General features: G+C 34.9%; 1 protein-coding gene across 1 annotated transcript; it reads left to right on the top strand.

Moving 5' to 3' along the window:
* The first annotated feature begins 914 nt into the window (after positions 1-914).
* On the top strand, positions 915-13,383 carry LOC123664249 (zinc finger CCCH domain-containing protein 13-like). The gene is given in 14 exon segments (XM_045598843.1): positions 915-1,040; positions 1,667-1,725; positions 2,837-2,971; positions 3,975-4,047; positions 4,122-4,213; positions 6,328-6,447; positions 7,053-7,170; positions 7,337-8,152; positions 8,234-8,344; positions 8,855-8,971; positions 10,056-10,166; positions 10,686-10,794; positions 12,072-12,248; positions 13,124-13,383. Coding segments are annotated over 14 exon segments (2,235 nt in total). The 3' UTR covers positions 13,195-13,383.
* Positions 13,384-18,171: the final 4,788 nt, after the last annotated feature.

Below are 18,171 nucleotides of genomic sequence, written 5' to 3'. Positions count from 1 at the left end.
ATTAAAAAACTAGTACTAGCTTATCAAAGGGTCGAATTATTCCTGGCACATGGTTGGAGGTTATAAAAGGTCACTTAGCCGATCATGCTCCGAAGCACCACGTGGCACCTGGACCTGGCCGTGGCTGGAGACGAAGAAAAAGAAGGAGCCACTCGTCACAAGCGCTTATATACTGATGAGCTAAACCCTAACTCACCAGATCCCTACCTATGGCCCCATCCGCAAAACCACACGTCACAAGGACCGCACTAATATACGACAACGCCTAGCAAGAAGAAAAGAGCAATTACGCCACCAAAATAAATCAGTAACATTATATTTGTTACAACAGATGAGAAAAAGTAACAGTCTATTCGCGCTAAGAAAATAGTGATTCATCGCCGTTAGCTTGGCTACTCCATTCGACAGACTAATTATATCTTATTAAATTAAAACGACTGACGGCTTACTTTAGTCGATATGAACACGGCGTTTTTCACTTCATTTTCAAATGCCTTAGCGCTGAGCTATATACAACTTGCTAAATGTGGGCACGACCAAAAGGCCACAACTTCATCGCAGTTAGTAATAAAAATCGTATTTAGCTTAACGAGTTTATGGTTTTCTGGTATTTTCGCGTGGTTTTCATTGAATAACTAAATATTCTTGTTTCTATTACATGTCTGTACATTTCTTAAAACAATCCTGGCATTAAAGATCTGCCACAGCTTCGTTATTCTTTTTTCAATTCAATAAAAGTGACACTCACTTCTGTCCGTGGTTATTTGGTTATCAAACATATGAAAATTCCGAATAAATTTTTAACAATTAAAATTAAATTAAATCATTCATATTAGTAACATATTTAAAAGCGGTAAGAGTAATGGAAATAGTTTAGTCGATCAGATGTTTCGCGATCCATTCGAACATATAAGATGGAGTGTCAGCCGAGCGATAGTAAAAAATTATTTAAAGTTTTTGATGCATCAAAACGTAAACGCACCAGGAAAAAACGTGAAGGAGATGACAGTAACTCGATAGCTACAGATGATTCTGCAGGCGTAAGTATATTTGATCAACACAAATAAGTGATTAGCTTTAATTTACCAAAACCTAGTGATTTCGATATACTATCGTTTCATTTATTAGTAGACGGGTCCTAGAGTGGAGACCGCGTCTTGGCAAACGCAGTGTGGGACGTCCTCCGGCCCGATGGACCGACGATCTACGTAAGGTTGCCGGTGTAGGCTGGATGAGGATTGCGGAAGACCGGGATGTGTGGCGCGAACTTGGGGAGGCCTATGTCCAGCAGTGGACTGTGATAGGCTGAAGTGATCGTTTCATTTATAAGCTTACTCAAAAGTTATAAAGTTTATAAGGCATATTAATGGTGCCAAATAAAAGTTTTATTGTACAAATACCCTTAAATACATGTCTAGAAATTTGTATCGCGGTGCTTAATTTTTCAAAATTTAATCAAATTATACCTGTATTTAAAAATAATATAATAAAAAATTCCATGTACTTTACACAAAAATTACACGTGATTTTTGGTACGGTAGTCTAAAACCTTAAAATTATCACCAAGGGTAGGGGGCCAAAAAGTTGTTAAAATATTTCACAACTTTTACTTCAAATTAAATAAACAAAAGTATTACAGATAGCTTAAAATAATTAAAAACTTCAGGATTGTCAAGGTAACGGGCGTCGGATAAATTCTGCTAAGGCGAGTCTTCAGAACATTTTGCCTTCTAAATGTATAGACGGGAGTCAAGAAACCGATCTAAATGGTCCGACTAAAAGGTTATAAGAATAAGTTAATGTCATTATTAAAACATTACGAAATGTATTAAGCACTAGTAGGTTATACAATTAAAAAAAAAAAAAAACAGTTTTAGTATAATTTTCGACTAGTTCGTTGGCACAGTTTGTAGTGGGCTTGCTTTCTGCTCCTCGGGTTGTGGGTTCGATTCCTGCCTGAGTCTGGGTGTAATATTTATATATGAATTATTTCCATGTATATTATCTCTTCAACTGACCATGTTACTTATGATTTATATATAAAAAAAGCTCTATCAGCTGGCTATTCCCTATAATACAAGCATTAAGTTACTCAGCGTAGGAACAGACGACCGTGTTTGAATGTTATAAGATATTAAATAAAATTGTTTAAATTGAAGGGCCAGAGGGAAAAAAGAATTGAGTTATTTTTAACCGACTTTAAAAAAGGAGGACTTTACTCAATTCGACCGTTCTATATATGATGTTCTAGATACGATATGTATGTTCGGGGATAACTTCGTCGTTTATCAACCGATTTTGATAATTCTTTTTTTGTTGGAAAGAAGATATCCCTGGTGTGGGTGGTACCATGATAAGGGAACCAGGATCTGATGATGGGATCGCAGAGAACTCGAGGGAAACTCGAAAATTCACATAACTTTTTACTGGGTGTACCGATTTTGATAATTTTTAATTTAATCGAAAGACGATGTTTATCATGTGGTCACATTAAAATTTCATCGAGATCTGATTACAACTTTTGGAGTAATCTTTGATAATACGTATTTACTTGACTAATTTTTCGTCTACCTACGTTTTATTAATGATCGATATAATAGAAGTCGTTTTTTTTTTTCGTTTACCTGCAAACACAATTATAACACAACCTTTTCAGGAGCAATTTCAAGCTTTTTTTAATTTAACAACCAAAAAATATGTACAAATTTAACCAAAAAATTATTATTTATTATTATTTATGTGGCTAATTTATTTATTAATTATTAATTCTATATAGTCTTTGTATTACTAGTTCATTATTAATACTAATAAGTGATAATTTTCATAATAATAAAAGTCTATCAAAGCTAAATTTTTAATTAAAATATATAATAAAAAACTTCAGAGACAGAGACAGCAGCCCGTCGGTATCTCGCTCACCGGCTGACCCACACCGTCTGTCTCGCTCGCCACGACGTCACCGACGGCCTACGTATGATTTGATCATAAAGCATTATATACCTTCTAAATGTACTTTACAGCTGCGAAGTTGCTAAATATTATAATAAAAATGTTTGTTATAATGAAACAACTTTTTCGGGTTTTCTCGAGGAGGAGTCCTGTTACCATGGTTGCTGTAAAGTATCCGACACGTCGACTTCTAAAAAAACTTAATAAACCGCGATAAAATCCGAAAAAGTTTTTTTTTATTATAATGAGTGAAATTCGCGAAAACAATAGAGAGAAAAAATGATTGTCTTATTTGTTTTTCTATTTTTTATTGCACATGATTTTAAGACACGCTACCAAGGTAGACGACGATGCATTGGCGCAACGGTCATAGTACTGGTTTGTTGCGGTTGCGGGTTCTATGATCTTGCGGGGCACATGACAAACATTGGTATTGGCCATGAATATGTTTGCCGTGGTCTGGGTGTTTGTGTAGTTCTTTCTTGTAGATCTCCCCAAAGTGCCTCGGAGAGCACGTTAAGCCGTCGGTCCCGGTTGTTATCATGTACAGGTATACATGATAACAACCGGGATAGCGATCGTTACTTATAGTAAGGAATATATCCGCCAACCCGCATTGGAGCAGCGTGATGGATTAAGCTCTGATCCTTATCCTACACGGAGAAAGAGGCCTATGCCCAGCTGTGGGATATTAAAAGCTGAAGCTACCAAGGTAGCAGAGTCTATACTAGATATTTTTAGTAAAAAATTACAATATTTTTGGCAACTTCTAAAAATATTTTAATTTGATAACAATTTTTGGTGCAACTTTCACTTAACAAAAAAACAGTACCTAACTATAAATATAAGTATTTGCATTTATAATCGCTTCAATATAAATAATAATGAGGAAGAAAGTTGATAGAATTTAATATAAAAGTCGATAGAACTTAATATAATGATTACATCAAATGACGAAAACTAAGTTACGATTCAAGTCAAATATTACAATATGCTTAATATCAAGTCCAGTTTTTATATCACAGGCGAGACGGTATATCTCTGGCTCTAAAAGCTGGTCTTGTGTCAACGCCAAGATCTCTGTCTCCTAACCCGCAGGTAAATTACTTTATTTAACATGCTGTACTGTAAAATTGGTTACCTACTTACTTAAATATTGAATTATTAATTAGGCGGGAGATGACATAATTTCATCAATTCCAAAGGATCAAGATTCATTTATTTATGCTTTTCTGGAAGAAGCTGTTAAAAGAGATAAAAAAAAGTAAGTAAAAATACTTATAGCTGATTCTTTTATTATTGTTAGAGCTTTATTTTCTACCTACAACTTTTAATTGTCCTGGGTGAAGCTAATGTCAATTGGACGTACGCTAATATGTAGGATTATTCGAAAAAGTTAAGCATGGAGTGAATATAGCAGTTGTAGACGAAATAAAGTGCACTAAGTTGAAAAACTTAAAAAAGCAGCAACGTACGGAGTAGATCTAAATGATTACGTAGCCCAAACTAATTGAATTCCTTCGTTTGAGTATGTTACAAGTTATAAACGTAAACAGAATTTGTAAAAGCGGGGCAAAAAAAAAATGTAAAACCCGATAAGTAAGAGATTTTTTTTTTCTTTTATTTACTACATTTTTTCATTTATTGCCAATAGTTACACTAATTCAAATAGCTTGCGTAGGTTTAAGCGAAATTGATCTAAAATTTACTTAGATATTTAAATCTAAAATATCAATTGTTGTGTTCGGGTGTTTGTGCAGTCCTTGTGGGTCTTCCCACCGTGCCTCGGAGAGCACGTTAAGCCGTCGGTCCCGGTTGTTATCATGTAAGGTACCTGGGTCGAATATGGCTAGCCGGAAAATATGGCCACATGCCATTATTTAAAACACGAAGCATTGTAATAACTTCAAAGTGATCATAACTCGCTAATGCCGCATGTATCAGAACAGCGTATTTGTCACCCCTCTCGCGCACTCGCTGGTCGCCCAGCGTCCATTATTGTGAAACATACCGTTGTGGTTATAAAAATATTAAGTAAATATTGTCTTGTATTTCGTTAATTTTCTAATAAAAATCGTTGCTATTCACATTACGATATTGTGTGACGATTGCAATTCAATATTTCTTTGTTTATTTATCAAAACATTGCGTGTTTTATTTTTTATTATTAATATAAATGCAAAAAATTTGCATGACTGTAAATATGGCCAGTGTTTGGCCATATTTACAGAAACGTTTGCTCCACAAAATGTAATGAGTCATATTTATATTTTTGTGAAATTTTAAAAACTCCGGAGAAAATTTCAAGACTAAAAACTGCATCAATGGCAAAACGAAACTGAAACTGAGAACTCTGAAACGGGAGATAACAAAATCGATGTTTACAGAGAAAAATGGCTCATTAGCCAGGATCACCTAAAGTTTCTTCCCAAAAAAGAAAACAATATTCTGCTAATATGAACAAGAGTGAATCAGTAACTTCCAAGGTTTCTAAACAAAAAGTTAAATGACATTCTAAAAAAATCTGAAGACTTGGTATTGTTACGTTTGCAATGAGGATAGAGTAGCAGACATGAGACTATGCTTTTTAAGTAAAACGTATGTCCACGAAGACTGCGTTGGGTTAACAAAAGAAGATACTGATAAATTTGTATGAACTCGTTTGTCTATGAAGGATCTCAAATGTTACGTTTTCTTTTTTAATTTTTTGTTGATTTTCTATCTTATTGTTTGAATATCAATGTTGATATTTTCAAATTTACATTACTTGTTAAATATTTAAATAGTTCTTATTCATACTTCATATTTGTAATGAATGTCGTCCAAAGAATACCTTTTAAATAAACACTATTAAAATATATTATCCATTTTTATTTCAGTTACTGAATAGTGGTTTTTAAACAAGTAAATAAACACAACAAATATTTTCACATATTAAGCTACCCCATCGAAAATATGGCCAATTTCTATTTTTTTTTTAAACTGTTTAAAATACTATTTATTGTTTATAATCTTTGTATTTTTTGCCTTTATTATAAAGATAAATAGTCACTCTTCATAAATAAATGCCAAAACTTGCTTTTTTAGCTTTTTTTATTATAAAAAAAGGGTAACAAACCTTAAGGTACCTTATACCTGATAGCGATCGTTACTCATATATCCGCCAACCCGCATTGGAGCAGCGTGGTGGATTAAGCTCTGATCCTTCTACTACATGGGGAAAGAGGCCTATGCCCCGTAGTGGGATATTACAAACTAAAGGGTTATTATTAGCTTCGAGTCAGGGTGAGACAAATGTGCCTCCTTGCCCCACTATGAGTACGCCCATGTTACAAGTACAACAAATGATACAAATAAATACAAATGTATTGTCTTTAGACACAGACATAGTAAGCATCGTGAGGGTCGACGCTCAAATCACGCTCGCGATGCATCTGAGTCAAAGGATCGTCGACACCAGCATCGGAGACACCGAGAAGAGACTAGAGAACGGGACAAGTAAGGACATGTTGCTACATATATTTTACGTTCCGTGTGATCCATAACAATGAGAACCCGATTGCTATACCTATTCATACGGATATTAACTAGACCATTGTTAGGCAAAATTTAGAAGTTTGCAGTAGTTTAAACAGTCGTGTGTGAAAGAAATCATGCTTTGAGCGGTTGTAACCTACCAGAGAAATTTTGAGATATCCTCACTTTTACTAATGCGACACTTACTGCGATTGTCATTTTGAAACTATCGATTTTTCGGTGACGTTGCATACGCCACCGTCACTGATGACTATGCTAGTGAGATGTCTACTTAGTGATAACGAGCAAATCCGTGGTAAAAAGGTGCGACATTAATTTCTGATCCTTTTTAAGATCAGAAAAAATATTATACAAGATATAGGACATTTATATAGACCCTCTACAGATTGACTGATCTTTTCAACCTGGCGTGGGTGCATCATTTATAAAGAATCGATCAACTTACTAATTTATCGTAGAGTGATCGCTGTCTCCAATGCAAATATCTACCAATAGATATAATAGTTGTGGTAGTTTAATAAAATAACTTCTAACAATATAGAATATGCTATTGATTTTAATCATAGGCATGCTAAGAAGGAAGAAACCCCTACATTAGATCAAGCAGCACTTTTTGAAACGTTTGCGAAACTGTGTGCCCAGATGAATGAGAAAACTGCACATTTTGCCACTGCTAACCAAGTTGTAAGCTTTTTTAGAAAATTTATATTTGTTTCTGTGTTTCTGTAAGATATTTTAATCTAAGATTTAATTTACTAGTAGATCTAATATACCCATAGTTATTATTTAAATTAAAAAATTAATTAGTTTAATTTTGAAATAAAATTTAGTGTCTTAACTTCTGTCATAGGCTCGTTCTCAAAGTCATAAATCATTACAATGTGAAGTGGTATCTCGTCGTGATTTACTTGAAGACACTCAACGACTAGAACGTCTTCGTGGTCGAAATTATTCCAGAGACAATCTTTCGCCTTCGAGAATACGTAGCCACGAACATGTTCGCAGCAGAAATCGAAGTCAAGATACTATTGCTGTGCCCATAGACGATCGAAAGGAGAAATGTGTCTGTTGCGATCCATATGACAAGCAAATGCCTAAATATTCGAGCAAAATGAATATAGAAACGAAGCATTATGAAGATGATAGGTTTAGATGTTACCCTCCCGATATGTGTCCGACAAAAAGTTGTGTAAATGGAAAGTACAGATCTAGTGTACCAGAACGAAGAGACATCAGATCATACGATGAGCGAAATAGAAAGTATGATGACAGACGGCGACAATGCGAGCATAAGGCTAGTCGAAGTTTTGATATGCAAAGAGAGCCATATACTGACGATAGAAATTATAGAAGAACAGCCAGAAGCGATGGAATTAAGGACACAAGTTACGATGACCGAGAATATATAGAGAGAAGACACGAAGAGAGAAAGATCAGGGAAAAATATTACGATAAAGACGTTCAAGAGCGAAATTTTTCTCACTTGCCGAGTAAAGAGCACAGGTCAAGGAGGAACTTGGAAAAATTTGAACGTGCTTCAGTTGTTTCGAGAGATGAAGATTATAGAGATAGATATTCAGAGAGGGAAAGAGATTCAGGTTTGAGTGTGGCGGACGGTGAGACGAGTACGATAAGCGGACGGAGCAATTATTTGCGTGTTGTTAAGGTGATTGATTATTTGCTTTTGACAAAGTATAGGTACCTACTTAGTTTGAAAGTGATATCTTAATCAATTATTTACTTTTAGCAAGAGATATCAGAGCAACGTGAAGCAATGGACAAAATGATGAAATTGTGGAAAGAATTGATGAGGTGCTTTAAGGGTATCTCGCAAACTCAGAGTCCAAATAAAGTTAATGTAAGTATTTACAAAGTAAAGACGCTTAGACTTTTTAATAATTGTAGAAAAGATTTATATAGGTACATGTGTAATAAAATTGAACATGAATTTAAGACACGCTACCAAATTAGACGACGAGGCGTTGGCACAACGGTCACAGCACTGGTTTGTGGCTGTTCCGCTGGCGGTTGCAAGTTCTATACCCCGCACATGACAAACTTCTGTGTTGCCCATTAGGATGTTTGCTGTAGTCTGGGTGTTTGTGCAGTCATTGTGGGTCTCCCCACAGTGCCTCGGAGAGCACGTAAAGCCGTCGGTCCCGGTTGTTATCATGTACACCCGATAGCGATCGTTACTCAAAGACAGGGAACATATCCGCCAACCCGCATTAGAACAGCGTGGTGGATTAAGCTCTGATTCTTCTCCTACATGTGAAAAAAGGCCTATGCCCAGCCGTAGGATATTACAGGCTGAAGTTTATGTATAAAAATAGGAATGAAAATATCGAATATATACATTATATTCCAGGAGCCGGCGGCTAATATGCGTGAATCAGCCGCCGAACAACTACGTCTGTGGCGCGAGTGTATGCGACGCTACGAGACTGTTGCTCGCGATGTCGGCGACACTGACGCGAGACTAATGGTACACTTATACCCGATTGTAATATTCAGAAAACGTTTCGTTTTTCTTAAGAATCATTAAATTTTGAACAATACATGTTCTAAATTCAACAGTTCATAAGCAAAACGAACAGTTTTTCTCAATATAGCAACCGGATATTTAATAAACAAATTCTTTAGGAACATTAACTAGTACTAACACTTACTACTACTATTACTTACTCGATACGTGAAATAAAAGGAAATGTACCGAAACAAAAATTTGTACCAACATTGTAGGATTTTACAAATATTTGACAACTATTGGTGGGTGTAGGGGCTTAAATACTAGCCGTCACGGGTTTAATTCCCACTCGGAATGGGTATTTAATTGTATTTGTACAAATATTTGTTTCGTGTCTGGATGTCATCCTAGTGGGTCTGTATCGTAGCTCGGAGAGCACGTTATGCTATCAGTCCCGGTTGTTACTATAGACACTTGATGACGATGTGAGTTATCGTTACTCATAGTAGGGAATATATTCGCCAAACCTCAGTGTAGCAATCTATCAGATCTCATAGACTCTCAGCCCTGTATGAGAATTTGGTCTGCATTAATCCATGTTTTATGAGATTTTTTCCATGGGGAAGCTCCGACCTATATGGAGAAAGTCATCAATTATATAAATATTTAAAACATTGTTTAACATCTTGCTATCGAACAAAGATATAATATTATAAGAAAAAAAAATACATCTGCAAATTCAAAACATGCAATTTAATACTAAAATATTAGTAACCATTGTACTCCACATACTGCCTTCTTTCTTTCATATAACTTGCGAACAATCTAAGCAGTTTAGGCGTGCGGCCATTTTTACCCATATAAGCGACACAATTTTTACGCCATTCAATAATTACGCAAGGATCCTTGTAAAAAAGGATCTCTACATACCCTTACTTGGGGGGTCAAACTGATTATTACGTAATATTTTCCAAGTCGATATTTTATATTAGAAACCGCACGGCCAAATGGTTTGGCGGGGATCATATTTTATTTGCGTTTTTAACCACTAATAAAATTATGTATCAAAAGTAATTTTTATATCTTGTTTATCATGTTATAGGAGGAAATAAACAAGCAGAGGTCTGAAATGTCTGAGATGGCGAACATGTGGCAGGAGTGTCTGCAACGTTACCGCGACATGAGCAACGATTTCAATAATCTCAAGCAACAGGTAATTTTATATAACTACCTACTAAATGTCTAGAAATCTAGAAGAGTATTCTTTGAAAAATGGCGTAAAACAAATCATAAGACTGTAAGTAAAGTGTTAAACTTAAAACTTTTTGTGTACTATTGCCGATTAATTCGAAAATATTTATTTTGTGAAGGCGTCCTAACAACTTTTGCCTTTTAGCCAGAAATAGAGGGCCACAAAGATTTTGTGTAAAGACAAAAACGGCGTAGGACATTAACAATCTGCTTACACGTTTTTTGATTTATGAGCTATTGAGCTTGTAATGTTGCCACAAAACTAGAACAAATCTAGACAATGTTACGCAAAAATTAATTTAAAAATGTAGGACAGCAAATATTTACAATAAACCTATAAAATATCTAGTATGTAATATTATAGTTTATGTAGTTATGTAAATCGTTTCGAAATTAATTTCAGCATCCAAACTCAGCAAATAAACGCGTATCAAACTCATAAAAAACATTATATCACTAAAACCTAAATTTAATTTCACAGCTGGCAACATCGGAGAGCCCTACGCGCGCCGGTCCGCCGCTTGTGTGCGCGGAAGGCGAAGGCCCACCGGTGGCGCCCTACCGCCTGCCGCCCACGTATCCTGCTGTATGTGATTTCTATTGGATATACTTTTATTTTTTATGCATGTTGTCAGAAAAGATTGTATTGTCTACTCCGACTAATATTCGAAGCGATCCGATTAGGTACTTTAAATGTCGTGTATAAACTGTTAAACCAATACACATAAGTACAGTGCGAATTTGTATTTGAGACATTTTACTTAAATACCATTAAAAAGTGTTACCATTAAAATATAGTTTAAATAATTGTATTTGCTCGCAAACAAAAAAAAAAACAGACTTCAATTATATCGATAGTAATATAACGTTAGTAGCGAAAAAAAATTAACAAGTGCACTAGTCGTGTCCATCATCAGATTCTGTTTTCCTTATCATGAGACCACACTTGCGATATCTCCTTTCCAATAAAAAAAAGAATTATCAAAATCGGTTCGTAAACGACAAAGCTATCCCCGAACATACATTATACGTTCGAATTGAGTAACCTCCTCCTTTTTTGAAGTCGGTTAAAAAGTATTTTTAGTAACTAAATTATTATTATTGATTTTTCCAATCTTCTAAATTATTACAATTTACTTTAGGGTTGTCCATAACATACGTTCCCATATGAGGTTTATTTGCTTAGCGTGATGAGGCAGAGGAAATTTGTATATACCTTCAAATAAAAAGATCTAATTTATTAAGCTGTATGCTATTATATTTGTGGGGTAAGCGTCTAGCTTTTGTGAAGTAATATTCGTAAGGGGGACATTCAAATTGTGACTTACAATTAGCTTGTATGTGGGGGGGGGGGGGGTCCGAAACAGTAAAATCCCGAATGACGTATTTTATGGACGGCCGCTTGCACTTAAATTAAACGCCTCACACACGCTCAACGGCTCCTACTAGGATTCACCCCTGTATCGGGGTTCGAAAACGCACACAATACACAAGCACAAACGCCCAGGCCACGAAAAGCATCTGTATGGTCTATACAAATGTACACCATGTGCGGGGATCGAACTCGCAACCGCCAGCGCAACAGCTGTAAGCCAGTGTTGTGACCATCAGGCTCGGATTTCTCTCGGTAATTGTGTACAATCACGGAGTGTAATTTAATCCTAACCTATCTAACTTAAAAAGTACAACGTTTAACGACAGTTTCGTTTAACAAACAAAAAAAAAAAACCCTAACCTATCTAACTTAAAAGTACAACGTTTAACGACAGTTTTGTTATACAAAAAAAAAAAAAATAACCCTAACTTATCCATAAATTACACTCCTCGATTGTACATAATATCCTCTCTCTCTATCGATTCCCATAAGGCCTCCCCCCGCAGGCGCCCCCGCTCCCCCCCGGCTACGCGGGCTCGCCGCTGCGCGCGCGCGCCTCCGCGCCGCCCGCGTGGTGGTGGGCGCCCGAGCGCTCGCCGCGCCGCCGCTCCTCGCCCGACTCGCGCGCCGACCGCGAGCGGCGACACCGCCACAAGGAGAGAGAGCGAGGTCTGTATTTTTTTTTTTAAATATATAGACTGGCGCTTGAATGCGATCTCACCTGATGGCAAGTGAAGATGCAGCCTAAGGTGGTGCGCGCTTGCCTAGAAGATGCCTATTCACTCTTGATTTAAAGATACCCAAATTATAGTTCGTTGGAAAAACGGAAGCCGGAAGGGCATTCCAAATTTTTGCGGTGCGTATTAGGAACGAGGAAGCAAATCGTTTAGTGCGAGATCGTGGCATTTCAACCACATAGCGGTGTAGATTCATGCGATGCCTTGCGGTTCGGTGGTAGAAAGGTGATGGTGGAACCAAATTGTATAGTTCATGAGCTTGAGATTTGACTTGGTTCAGCCTGTAATGTCGCACTCTGCTCGGCGGAGGCCTCTTCCTCCATGTAGAAGATGGGTCGGAGATGGGATGAGTCTTAATCCACCACGCTGCTCCATTGCGGTTGGTGAGTACTATGAGAATAGATCGCTATCAGGTGATAACTGACTGGCAGCTTAACTAAGGTACTCGCACAGTGGGGACAGCCATCGAAACCGGAAAGAATTATTTACCTAAAAATCCATATCCAACGTTTGAACTCCGACCTTACAGATCACAGCTAAATAATACTGCTTTCTAGCAGTGTCGTGTTCCTGTGGTAAGTAAGGTGACCAGAGTTCCTTGGGGGATTGGGGGTAGGGTAGGCAACGCGCTTGGGATGCTTGTAGTGTTGCAATCGTCTATAAGTTACGATAATCGCTTATCATTGGTGAACCGTACGCTTGTTTGACGACCTAAAAATCCAAGTAGTAGTAGCGACATATCCTTTTTCCTCAATCATTTTATTGTCTACATTGTACTACATAATCTGGTACTTGTTGATTTTTCAGATGATACGAGATACAAAGAAAAGTCGAAACCAAGCGGCGCGCGTTCCGAACATAGACACAGGAAAAGATGAGATATAAATAAAAAACAGTTGCCCATAAAAAAAAACAAAAAAAAAATCCGTATATGTATGTCCTACTTCTAATTTTAAATGTGTAAGAGTAGTTTATTGAAATTTTTAAAACATTGTTACTTTCAAGAACCCCTATCCTGAAATATATGTCCCAAATTAATAATAAGTAATTAAAATACCTACCAGTGATTGTTTTTCTTTTGATAAATGGATTTTTTATGTGTTTAATAAACTTTTATAGTGTAATAGTGTGTTATTTTTTTAATAGAATAATTATGTAATTAAAATATTACTATTATATTTCCATTAATTTAAGAAAACACATTTTTGTAGCCTACACTATATAACAGTTTGTTGCTTTAGAGGAATGAAGTCTTAACTTAAAATATATATTAAAACAGACTTTTTGTCTTTACGCTTAAGGCTATATTTCAATGGAACATAGATGTGTTCCGAAGGATTAAAGGTTTGTCGTTAATTCTGAAGTGTTTACAACGAATGAACACATAAATAATTGTGTTTGCTCGCAAACGAAAAAGACCGACTTCAATTACATCGACAAGTAATACAACGTAAGAAGATGAAAAAAAAAATTAACAAACGCACTAGTCGTCACTACGATTTTCGAGGGTTTCCCTCTATTTCTCCCATCCCCCATCATCAGATCCTGGTTTCCTTATCATGGTACCAAAGTAGGGATATCTTCTTTCCAACAATAAAATAGTTCAGTAGTTTCGGAGTTACGTACCAATAGCAGCGCCACTTATCGGATCAAATTGAGATATAAACTACCATATCTTCCAAGTTAGACCAAATTACTTACTGCTTACAAAACTTGATAAAAATTGGTTCAGTAGTTTCGGAGTTACATACATTTAAAATGTTCATCCCGAAATCCTTATTGGGAATGAGTTATCCTAAAATCCGCTCATTGATCATTTCTATGTCACATATATAGGAGATTCGTACGAAATTTGGAGTCGATAGGCAGGCTATAGTTTAAAAACGGGAATTTTCCATTGATAACGCCCCCGCAAGAATATAATAAGTAATGTGAAATAGCTAGATAATACCATTTTTACTGTATGTAAATTAAATTTACATGTCTCATGTTCGGTAAGTAGGTTCTTGTTACATCCAAATGGGGCTTGTAGGTGAATAGTTAGCGCTCTGGGGTAATAATGTAGCTAGAAAAGCCCTAGGGCAGTAAGTAATTAAAAAAAACACTTCTTTCTTTCAAAAAGTTCGCGTACAGCTAACCATTATACTGGCAATAGACATCACGCATTCAGCCCAATGACCAAAGAGGTCGCTTTGCTATTCAGCCTTGTCTTCGTGTGAGTATAATAGTCATCAATTTTAAATATCGAACGGCGAAGCTCAATTTCTATCTTGAAAAAAAATTATTATTATATACTTTATTGCACTCAAAACATAGATATAAAACATAAAATAATAGTATGGTTTATGGCAAAGGTGAACTTATCTCTGAAAGAGATTTCTTCCAGTCAACCCATGGTCATGAGTAAGTGTTTCATATAGCGAGGCAAACAGTGCAAGAAGTATTCATTAAGAAGAAAATAAAAAAATATATAAAAAACAACATTTACTCGAACCAATCGACCAATTATTCGAATTTTTCTCACCTTTTAAACCTTCTCTGACCTCTATGAACATTTTAAGACCAAGATAAGATAAATCTGTTTAGCCGTTCTCGAGTTTTAGCGAGACTAACGAACAGCAATTGATTTTTATATATATAGATAATTTATAAACAAATATTCCTATGATAACTTGCCTATTGATAGTTTTTAACACACAGAATATGCCTAGGTAGGCTTGTCTACTTATTTTATTACCAGGCAAGTAGATGTGAACAGGTAAGTCAATATAAGTCAAATTGATATCATAGGTAAGATATTGTAATTACAAAACCAATCATATAAGCTTGCCTGCAAGAAATCGTACATAAAATATTATTGCCAAGCTATAAGGTTCTAGAATTTTAGCTATTTGATGGGTGTGAGAGAGAAAGTAGAGCGTCACATTATCTAAATTACATCTTCATTTTGATGCTAAATCATGCCGCTAAACCTTAATTTACTTGGTTGGAGCTCTAAGGAGTTAAAGTAGGTAAATAAAATCACAAAACATGTTTCCACAACTGATATTTTTTTCAAATATTATACAATGTATATCATTATATTGAGTTACACACAACTTTGTCATTTTAACAATAAAATGACAAAATTATTAACAGAATTGCTAAATAAGTATTTGGCTAGTATCAACGCTGTACTTACAAAAAAAAAACGAGTGTGCTTTTGAACACACGACAGAAGAAAACCTTCTTTCAAAAAAAAAAAAAGAAAAAAAAAAACGGAGAAACAGAAATATTAAAATGATATTTTTGCTTTTGATAATAAATATCTCTAGTTACTCGAAGGTAGAACTTCAAAAAACTACAGGTAATTTAATAAATCTTGTGTGGTATATTAAAACTATAACTAGAAAAAACATTGTGATAAAAACAATAATAATTTTCACATTTGTAATTTTAAAAGATACTAAAACAGTAAGTGCGTTTCCCATATCTATTCAAATATTCAAACTTAAAATATTAATATTGAATTGATTATATATTAAGAAATCAATTGATTGTGTCTGTTGTGACGTCATTTTAGTGTTGCCAGTAAAGTAATTATAACCAGCTCCGATTCTACTTTCGCGTTATTTTATTATTAATTATTTTTTGATTAATTTAATCCTGTTGTTGTGTATTTTATTTTATACTTACGTATTTTATATTTTTAATTAAACCAATAAGGTTAATGCATAAAATATACAATTTGCGTTTGTTCAAAACATACATTTCTTTATTTTTAGCTAATTACAGAATTAGGGGTACTGAGTCGACCATGGTCCAGTGTACTTGCGACGCCTCCAACAGAAAAAGAATGGAAGCACATCGCCAGGAGAGCTACCCTCGGAAATGTTATCGACCCACCAAACACCCCACAATGTACCTCGTCAGCGCAACGACGACCACTCTAACAAGAGTGTACGACTAAGAAGGGAAGAAGAATTACAGAAGTTGTTTCTTTCTTAATTGGTTTTCTTCAGTTTTGCAAATACAGCGATGGTACACAGAATGTAAATAAATACAAAACTCTATAGACTATGAATAATACAACTTCAATCTATTGTTGTTATTGGGTGTTAATCTCTTAGTCATTCGTATGCCCAAAAATGTTCGGGCATGAAGACATTACACTAAAATTCACAACAAACTAAAACTAATTACATGTGGAAAATATTACAAACAATTTACTCTTTATTCATGAGAAAAGTTCGCTTAACTATTAAAACACACAGGAGGACGTCTAAAGGAATACATGGACTACATTTTGGTATACAAGTGTATGAGACTTTTATATCAGTACGAACAATTTACTTCATACTTTTAGAAGTATTATTTATTTTTTACGTTACACACACTACATAAACTTTAGACAAAGTAATTCGGTATTTACAAATAAAATATTTAATTCTTCGTAAGACTGAAATACTAATATAATAGCTAAACATGATAATTATGTATTTTAAATTTAGATGCTAACACTACATATTGCTTCGAACATCAAAAACGACTCGATGATCTTATAAAATTTAAACAAATTAAAATTTTAAATAGATGTGACTATTTTGAAGTAATTCGTATAAAAATACAAAGTTAACATTGGACAATTTTATTTATTAAATTAAAGGCAACTGTCATTTTGTAAAGATATCATTTAATCATCATTATTTATGTACTACCGTGTCTAAGTATTGAGAATAATGTTATATTTGTCTTTAAATATATGGTATAATATTTTATAATGACATGCCATAATTTTTATTCGCGTTCTATCATAAATGCATAAATAAGTTTCATCAAAAGTAAATTCAGTGATTATTTTCTAAAGATTTTCTGAATAGTAGTTTATGACGCACCGTAAAAGCACAAAATAGCTTGTCATTAAGCTTTTACCTAGCGGATAAACGCTATTATACTAATTTAGAGACATTTATATACGTACAGACAAATTGTTTGTTAAATTGATGATTTATTATACTTATTTGGTACAGAAAAAAATATTATATTATCGTTATGTGCGTGCATCATCTAATTTTAGGTACCTCATACATTTTCAGCTCTGATGTTTTTCTCTATACACAACAAAAGACAACTACCTAATCTTAAAACTAAAGGTTCTTTAATAAATACATAATAAGATCATGTTATTAGAACATTTTCACTCTATTTTGTCACAAACGTCTCTCATTGCTGCTACTGTCGCTTAATAAACCTGAAAGAAAAGAAAAATTATTAAATTAAAGAAACATTTACATAACTGGTTTATGTAGCTTAAAATATTAAATATGTAATATATAAAATTCTCGTGTCGCGATGTTTGTAGTTAAACTCCTCCGAAACGGCTTGACCGATTCTCATGAAATTTTGTGTGGATATTGGCTAGGTCTGAGAATCGAACAACATCTATTTTTCATCCCCCTAAATCTTAAGGGTAGTCCACCCCAAAATATATATTTTTTTAATTTTTAGATAAATTATTTATTATTTAGTTCATTATGATTTGGCGTTGAAAAATACATACACCCATAAATTTTCACCCTTCTACCACCAACCCTTATTTTTAAATAGCGTTTAGCGGCAACACAACGTTTGCCGAGTCAGCTAGTTATATTATATCAACACTGTTTCACTGGTTGCCGTTAACGCTATTTGACAGATGACGGTATCGAACCAATAAAAGTTATAGGTTTATTATTCATTATCACCATCGAATTCCACTGTATGACGACGCGTTGGCGCAGCGGTCATAGCACTGGCTGTTGCGCTGGCGTTCGCGGGTTCGATTCCCGCTCACGACAGGCATTTGTATCGACCATATAGATGTTTGTCGTGGTCTG

This window comes from Melitaea cinxia, chromosome 21, assembly GCF_905220565.1.
Source record: "Melitaea cinxia chromosome 21, ilMelCinx1.1, whole genome shotgun sequence".
Lineage (NCBI taxonomy): Eukaryota > Metazoa > Arthropoda > Insecta > Lepidoptera > Nymphalidae > Melitaea > Melitaea cinxia.
Note: the sequence above shows the minus strand (reverse complement) of the source record. Positions and strands in the feature narration are given on the sequence as shown.